General features: G+C 49.3%; 2 protein-coding genes across 2 annotated transcripts in view; one reads left to right on the top strand and one right to left on the bottom strand.

Moving 5' to 3' along the window:
* The window catches only part of LOC148318571 (cullin-1), a 114,686-nt gene that overhangs the window by 61,526 nt on the left and 44,702 nt on the right, over positions 1-8,458 (bottom strand). The window lies entirely within an intron of this gene.
* nfx1 (nuclear transcription factor, X-box binding 1) lies at positions 475-8,094 on the top strand. The gene is made up of 23 exons (XM_088283449.1): positions 475-801; positions 1,473-2,192; positions 2,313-2,474; positions 2,669-2,746; positions 2,826-2,931; positions 3,175-3,246; positions 3,332-3,471; positions 3,580-3,679; positions 3,755-3,972; positions 4,326-4,423; positions 4,498-4,528; positions 4,607-4,689; positions 4,994-5,102; positions 5,295-5,414; positions 5,710-5,789; positions 5,874-6,107; positions 6,178-6,251; positions 6,423-6,524; positions 6,599-6,736; positions 6,801-6,867; positions 7,281-7,426; positions 7,664-7,768; positions 7,876-8,094. Exons 1-23 carry the CDS (start codon positions 783-785, stop codon positions 7,949-7,951), a joined length of 3,078 nt encoding a protein of 1,025 aa, XP_088139575.1. The 5' UTR covers positions 475-782; the 3' UTR covers positions 7,952-8,094.

The raw sequence follows: 8,458 nt of genomic DNA, 5'->3' as shown, positions 1-8,458 counted from the left end.
CCTTTCCCGCATAGAATCCAAGCCATCGGAATTGCAAAAATCCTTCTCTGTTGCTTTGGCTCATTTGCATTCACGTTGTGCTTTTGCCAAAATAGTTCAGCAGAACACATTGGATCACCTGCAAAAGCTCACATCTCTCCCAAGAAAGTTTACCCATGTGTCAAGACTTAATTGCTTTCTCATATAACTAGCCAGCTCCCCCATAACTTAATGCATTGACCATTTGGCATTGTATAAGATCTACTGGTCATAATGCTTACATGTTTTGTTACTATGGCAGACGTCTACGAACAGAGAGATAGCACCAACGAATGTTTGACGTCACACAAATTACACTTATATACCCATTAATATTGTAGCCATTTTAATTCGGACAAACAATTAAAGTACTTGCATGCATTACTGCATCGTACACAACGAATTAAGCTATAAAATGTGCAGTCATCGTTTGTGTGCTTTGCCCTACTGTGCTTGCCGTAGTTTGCAATCGAATTATGGCCGTTCTTCGGCGCATGCGCACTGAGTGGCTAAACTAAGCTAAGCTAACATTATTAGTAAGAGTCCGGAGAAAGAAAGTGCGTCGAAACCAGAGAGAGGTAGATTTGTGTCCTTTGGGCCCACTTCGTTTAATAAACCAGCAGACGGATTGTAGACAAAAACACCGAACAGACAAACAAAAGACTTACTCTTGGTTTGCTGGTGAACGTCTGTCATTTCGTTTCATCCAGCTGTGGATATCGGCAACTTTTGGCTAAGGAGGGAACTCCTAAATCGCCCGCTGAATGGCGGAAGGATCCTCAGGTGAGTCACTTGGATTAGTCTCATTTGATCAAGTCGTTCCCGACTTTCTCTCAGTGAATGACAAATTGGACTTTTGCCGCAAATGCTGCCTGTACTTTGACCATGTTAGCTCGTTGAAGTTAGCTTGTTGTTGCGCCATATAAATAAAGTTTTATTGTATTATATTTCTCTTTCGGCAATGCTGCTAAAGTTATTTTGACGTTTTATTGGATCGACGTTTGAAGTTGTGTCATAATTGTCATACGACTTGTCCTCCCAAGCTTTATTTTTATTATTTTAGCTGCTCGGTTATGTGAGGACTTGAGCGTTGATCAATGCAATGCGGCGGTTTTAATTTTAGAAAGTTTATTAAATATTGATATAACAATATGCACTTTTTGAACGTCAAAAAAAGGACTTTATGTTCCAATCAAATTGTATTGCTCACTAAGTTTACATACTAATAAATGTTTTAAAGTAAACATTTTATAATAATGTTACGCAAATGTATTGAATTACAAAGTTAAATACAACTGAATTGCACTCGGGTAGCAATTCGTTTACCTAGCACCAGATGGAGCCGCGCACCTCACGTGCCGTGAACATTTATAACACTTTGATTTACACCAGGACTTGGACTTTCTTGTTTTGTGTGTGGACAGTATTTAACATGGTCACTGTTGTGTTTGCAGAGCCAGCGGACCTCAATCCAGAGGAGGCATCGCATCCTCAAAAGCCAAGCGACTACAAGTCCAGACGCGGTCAGTCGAGATGGAGTGGCGAGCGACGCTCGAGCGCTCCCTCCCAGCAACATGGCCGCTCGCAACACGACTTCCAACACTCAGCATCGCAGGATGCTCGCTGCCGATCGGACCAGGTGGGCGGCAGCAGGCGAGGGCGAGGCCGCCGGAACGGATTCCGAGGAGGTGCCAGTGAGAATTTTCACGCCTCGCACTGGCAAAGATCATTCGCTGGCGACCAGTCAGACCACGGACTCGATTGGACAAACTGGCAGAGAGACAACGACGGCGTCGGAGGCGGTAGAAACCCGGAAGAGAGGAGGTTGAGGCATGAAAATGCCAGGCGAAGAGTGGACCCTCATTTGAGGGAGAAGAACGGCGCTGTGGTATATCGGACGCCGAATGACAACGCCGCGGAAGAACGAGAAAGGAGCTGGCGGGCCACGGCGACTGGTCCGGACACCCGCGGAGATCATCCGAAGAAACGGCCCGAACAGAAACGACGACAAGGACCCATCAAAGCTCCCCAAGTGCCGCCACGGGACGAGAGGGACTTTGATAGGGCGACCAGTCGCCACGATGACCGCGGCAGCCGACACCCCGGCGACCGTCACGGAGGCCAGAGGAACGTGCGCAACCGCAACGTGCCACAAAACAACCAAACGCAAACAGGTTTCCCTCTAATGTCTGAACCAACATGTCTTCGGCGCCAGCCTTTTTGGATTATTGACTTGGCTCCAAAAAATACTTTTATTTTAAAAATTGATTGAATGGTCCTTTGCGTCTGTTCAGGGTGTCTGATCGAGCAGCTGTCGTCGGAGAAGTACGAGTGCATGGTGTGCTGCGATGTCATCCGTCTGATGGCGCCCGTGTGGAGCTGCCACAGCTGCTTCCACGTCTTCCACCTCAACTGCATCAAGAAATGGGCTCGCTCGCCCGCCTCGCAGGCGGACGGTACGTTTGCACGACAGCGCAAACGCACGCACGCCGCTGCATTCTCGACGTCCTTGAGCTGCCGTTGCAACTGGGAATTTTGTCACTCACGCACCACCAGCTTGCTTTTTGTCGCTTTTTTTCCCCCTCACCACCAAGAGCAGCGCTGTTGACATTTATGTTGCTTTTTTTTGTTGCATTTTTTTCTTCTTTAGATTCAGCTGACGGTTGGCGTTGTCCTGCCTGTCAGAATGTTGCACTCAAGCACCCGGCCTCCTACACTTGCTTTTGCGGTGAGTCTTTGATCATTCAAAGTCACCATCACGTGCCAAGTTTTTCACGTAAGACGTCACGAGCGCTGTCTGCCGACAGGCAAAGTGACCAATCCTGAGTGGCAGCGCAGCGAGATCCCTCACAGCTGCGGCGACATGTGCGGCAAGAAGAGAAGCGGCGTGGACTGCAACCACCCTTGTAACATGTGAGTTCCTATTTTTGTGCATGATAACACTTTGCCTGATTTCGTCGGCGCTCTCTCGTCACTGTCCTCCAAAATGAGAAAACCGGATTTAGCCCGCTCTAGTCCTCAGTGGCTCCATTGCCCAAAGTGAGTGTGAACGCTTAGCTTTGAAATGAGTGAGCAGACCACGATGTGCTCTCACCCAAAGTCGTCGGATCAGCTGCCATAAATGACATTTTTTTTGTTTCCCCTTCCGTTCTTCAGCTTGTGTCATCCAGGACCTTGTCCGCAGTGTCCCGCCTTTGTGACCAAATCCTGCATCTGTGGGAGAACGAGGTATCACACACAGCCAGTGTCCCCCGACGTCGTCGTGCGTTCCTTCTTTGACGATATTTTGCGGCATTTTGTTGCCTCCTCGCAGTCAGCCCATGCGCTGTAGCCAGCCGTCGCTCCTCCGCTGCGACGCGGTGTGCGGCGCCACGCTCAACTGCGGCCGACACACTTGCGCTCAGGTGTGCCACGGCGGACCGTGTCAGCCGTGCCAGCTGCAAGTACAGCAAAGTGAGGCTCACGCTGCCCGAAAACGAGGCCGGCCCGTATGGTGGACGTGGGCCACCATTAATGTCGGATCCGGCTGTTCCTAATATGACTCTCGTTTGCTCCCTCTAGCCTGCTACTGTGGAGTCTCCACTCGTGAGGTCCCCTGTGGCACGGATGAAGACGTACTGGACACTTTGGGGAATTTCTCTTGTCAAAAGCCTTGTGGAAAGTAAGCTTGATCATCTTTTTATTTTTCCCCCCGTCTCCATTTATCCACTCAGACCGCTTCGCCTTCTTCTCCCAGGATGTTAAACTGCGAAGCTCATCAGTGCCAGCAACTGTGCCACGGTGGTTCGTGCCTGCCGTGCCCTCGCTCACCGAGCGTGGTCAAGACGTGCCCCTGCGGCCAGACGCCGCTGGCCAAGCTGCTGGAGCTGGGCTGCCCGGAGCGAAAAAGCTGCTCGGACCCCATCCCCTCCTGCGGGAAGACGTGCGGCATTCCCCTGCCCTGCGGCTCCAACGGTATGACGCAATCTCGTCATTCCTAATACAATGTACCCACATGAGTACCTTTTGTTTTTTGCACCACTCGTCTCCAGCAAAACATCCGTTAACATGTTAGGCAACAGGGGGCGCTGTTGTGGTAATTGGATAGACAAGTATTTTTTGGGAGGCCATACTTGACTGGTGTGTAAAAAAAAAAAAAAGCTTCTCAATTGCTGTTTGAGCCATTTTTGATTAAGCATCACGTAAAAGTAACGTGGAAGAAATAGCAGTTTGTGATGAGTTTAACATAACAGGAAGGAGTGATTCCAATTGTTTCGATTTTTCCAATTGTATGCTCAGGTGGGAGTGTGCCTTCCTATTTGTTTCAGACACGATCCACCAATGTGACAAGCTGTGCCACGAGGGCGCCTGCGGCCCTTGTTCCCTGACTTCGAGCATCAGATGCAGATGTGCCTCCAGGACCAAGGTGACATGGCCGCAACGCAACCTACGGTCTTTTTTTTTTTTATGTTCGCCAACTGACATTGTGTCCCATGGCAGGAGGTGCCGTGCGCCACAATCACAAGAGAAGGTGAGCTCATCGCTTGTAGAGGAAATTGCATCTTCGCGCTTGATTGGTCACGCTGTCAATTTGTGCGTTGAATTTCAGACGAGCTGACGTTCACCTGCGAAAGGCGCTGCACCAAAAAGCGCTCCTGTGGCCGACACAAGTGCGGCGAGCTGTGCTGTGTGGTGAGTTGCCGTTGTCGTTGTCGTGGATTGTTTTTGGATGTCAGAGTTCAAGGGGGGAGGGGGCAACAGTGGCAGCATTGTACTGTAAAAAGCAAAGTGCGAGCGTAACAAAGAAGCGGAAGTTGACACAGCAAGTGGACCAGCTTTGTTTTTTTTGTGCTCTTCCCATTGTGGACGTGACCTTTGTCTTTGCGCCACTCAATGTCTCTGGTGGCCTTCCACGACGACAATGTACAAAATGACTGCTTGGCACCCAACTTTGGAACGCTTCCGATTTTGGGATTGATTTGTGGCTTTCATGCAGAGTGTGGATCACAAGTGCCAGCTGATCTGCGGCTACAAACTCAGCTGTGGCCTGCACCGCTGCCAGGAGCCATGTCATCGTGGCAACTGTCAACCCTGCTGGCAGGCCAGTGAGTCACACGTACTTTTTTGTTTTTTAAACCATATATTTTTGAGGGTCATTTAGTTGTATTTGGTCTGGATGTAATGAGCCACGACCTTGGACTTTTTCTTCTTGTTTTCTTCTCATTCCCTTTCCTTCTTTCTTTCTTTTGCTCTTACGCTCTTTTTGTCTCTGTGTTTTTATTTTTGTGTGTTTGCAGGTTTTGATGAGCTGACGTGCCACTGTGGGGCATCCGTGTTGTACCCGCCCATCCCGTGCGGCACAAGCCCGCCTGAGTGCAAGAATATATGTACCAGGAGACACGAGTGTGACCATCCTGGTAAAGCGAGTTACACACGTACCGATTTTTTTTTTTTAATATCTTCACCGTTAACTTAAAACGTCACCAAGCCAGCCCATGTGGCATGACAAGAGGAAAATAATTTTCCGATGTGCTTCCTGCTCTTTTAACAAAGGTCCCAAGGGCCACTTTCCTGCATGTTTTCAAAGTCATTTTTATCAGGAGTATTGAGAGAGGAAACCTCGATGTTGATTGAAAATGCTCAAATCGTGTGTGTGCCAGATGTTGAAGAAACGTTTTGACAAGTCATTTAACAACATTTCTGTTCTTTCAGTCTTCCACAACTGCCACAGCGAGGAGAAGTGTCCCCTGTGCACCTACCTGACTGACAAGTGGTGCATGGGAAAGCACGAGGTGACGACACATTCTCCCACTTTTGTTTTTTTTTTCTTGGCAAACCAAGAGTTAACTTTTGTTATTTATTCTTTTTTTTTTTAGCAACGTAGCAACATCCCATGTCACCTACAAGACATTTCCTGTGGGCTAACGTGCGGCAAATCGCTGCCGTGCCAGATGCACCGCTGCAAGCGAATCTGTCACCGCGGCGACTGCTCGGCAGCGACGGGCGGCTGCGGCCAGCCGTGCGCGCTTCCCCGCCCTGACTGCGGCCACGCCTGCGCCGCCCCCTGCCACACGGGCACCGCCTGCCCGCAAACCACCTGCACCGCTAAGGTACGAAATCCCTTGACGGGCATGTGGGCGTTACCGCCGGCGCTGTGTTAATCCTGGGTAATGCGCTCAGGTGGCGCTGCAGTGCGATTGCGGTCGGAAGAAGGAAATGGTGTCGTGCCCGGAGGCTGCCAGTTCCTATCAGAGGTCAGGTGAATTGATGAAACTGTATGAAATGTCTTTTGTCCTGCTTCCTTCGTCGATGGTTGACAACTTGGATTGCAAAAATCTGACGATGACACGTCATGTTGTCTCCTTTGCCGTATTCGCTGGATGGCGGAGCGTTAAAACGTGGGTTGAAATCTTTGCGTGTCGCAGGTACGCGGCCATCGCCATGGCGACCAAGCTGTCCGACATGCAGCCGGGCGACTCCATGGACATCGGCCCTCTGCTCGCCAAGAAGGAGCTCAAACAGAGCAGGTAGCACATGGCGGCGCTTTGCCGGAAGGCCGGCGTTGCGTCACCTGACTGAGCGTGCCGCTTTCGCCCTTCAGGCTGGAATGCGACGAGGAGTGCGCCACTCTGGAGAGGAACAAGCGTCTGGCCGAGGCCTTGCAGATCGACCCCTCCTCGGACCCGTTCCATGTGCGCTCGCCCTCCATTTACAGCAACAGCCTGAAAGAGGACGCCAGGTGCGTCTCGCGTTTGGCCGGGCGTCGCACTACAAAGTCACAGCGTACATTTTCTCTCTTTCAGAAAAGACTTGAAGTTTGTCTCGGGTGTTGAAGAGGCCATTAAGAATCTGGTGGAGCTCGTTGCCAAGGTAAGTGTGCTGTAGGGACTCCCAAAACATTTCCCCAAACATCCCTTTTGACAGATACATTGTTTCTCAAGGCACCACTGTAGAAAAAGCGTAAGTTATTAATTTTTTTTTTGCTTGTTTTGCATATCACGCAAGATCTAATCTCGTTGCACACTTGAGTACAATGACAATAAAGGGATTTCTAATTTCTAATAGTTTAGTGTCCTTCCGGGATGGAAGCAGCTGTGTTCTGTGACAAGAACGCTTCATGGTCTCGCCTAAATTAGTAGTTTCCTCGTTGGCTACTTGAAGAAATGTGCCGCCCCCTTTTTTTTTTTTTTTTCTGTTCTTTCATTTAAGGTTTCAGACGGCGCCTTATGCAAGGATGGTTTATCTCGGGCAAATCTGAAGTTGCCAATTTTGTGGTCGTTTAGGGCAAGCAGCCAAAGAGGAGCCACTGCTTCCAGCCCATGAACCGGGATCGCCGCAGGATCGTCCACGAGCTGGCCGAGGTCTACGCCGTGGACAGCATCAGCTACGATAGTGAGCCCAAACGCAACGTGGTTGTCACGGCGGTCAAGTAAGTCTTAGAAATTGATGATGCCACACGTTAACCGGGTGATTATCGCCGTCCTTCGCTGTATCGCACGTCACCATTTGTGGGTACAATGCATTGCACGGTTTAAAAATCATTTTTATATCGTGGATTATTTGCTACATCGCAGGATTTTTACGGTGATTATTTTTCCACCCGGACTCACGTCATAATAAGCATAAGACAGACGTTTGCTCATGTGTTGTGTCCATTTGCCTTCAGGGGGAAGTCAGTGTGTCCAAAATTGACGCTCACCTCGTTGATCGAGCGCGAAACCACCACCAGGGCCCCCGTGCCCATCGCTCACATCAAACAGACCAGCAGCAGGTCAGTTGTTCTGCTTCGTCAACTGGCGCCATTTTGTTGCCCTCTTACATATTCTCAACCGCACCCATCACCACCTCCATAAAAAAAAATATTTTTTCTCCTTGCAGGGTCACTGGCACCACCACCTGGTCCAAGATGGTCAAAGAAGAACCGGTAATAGATTATTTTGACGTGCAAGATTGAACAAATAAAGCAAGAATGCAATCGGCAGAAGCATGAACGCTGCTTTTTGCTCCTGATTCAAGTCTTGACTCTTGACATGCAAGTGCGCCCCAAGGAGAGGCCCCTTTGAAACAAACGTGAAATAAAAGTTCTCCTCCTCCCTATTCTGGAGTATTTCTGCTTGCTGGTGCTCTTTGGAAGTGGGTGGATGGATGGAGTGGGCTGCACGGAAGGTGTGAGACATGAAATGTGGTGACTCACACAGCCGCTTCTATAATTGTCAACTCAACAACGAATATCCAGGATAAGCAAGACACAAAAAAAATCTCTCGGTTTTCGTTCTTGCTTTTGTATTTCCAATCAGGACTTGAGGATACTCGGTTCAATGTCAGGGTTCTTACACTTTTGTTTTCCAACCATCTGGAGGCTGAGAGGAGATGACTGGCATTCATTTCAATCGGGAAAGGTTTGCAATAGGACTGTTTTGAGTTCCGAGTTAGCTCTTTGAACTCATTCAACTCGCATCCC

This window comes from Idiotropiscis lumnitzeri, chromosome 19, assembly GCF_059441095.1.
Source record: "Idiotropiscis lumnitzeri isolate Australia: NSW breed Sydney's pygmy pipehorse chromosome 19, RoL_Ilum_1.0, whole genome shotgun sequence".
NCBI classification, from domain to species: domain Eukaryota; kingdom Metazoa; phylum Chordata; class Actinopteri; order Syngnathiformes; family Syngnathidae; genus Idiotropiscis; species Idiotropiscis lumnitzeri.
This window is presented reverse-complemented; position numbering and strand designations above follow the sequence as displayed.

Excerpts from the sequence above, each read along its gene's own strand:
- nfx1 (XM_088283449.1), top strand. Across the intron at positions 6,525-6,598 it reads AAGGAGCTCAAACAGAGCAG|GCTGGAATGCGACGAGGAGT; the intron begins GTAGCACATGGC and ends TTCGCCCTTCAG. Across the intron at positions 7,427-7,663 it reads GTGGTTGTCACGGCGGTCAA|GGGGAAGTCAGTGTGTCCAA; the intron begins GTAAGTCTTAGA and ends ATTTGCCTTCAG.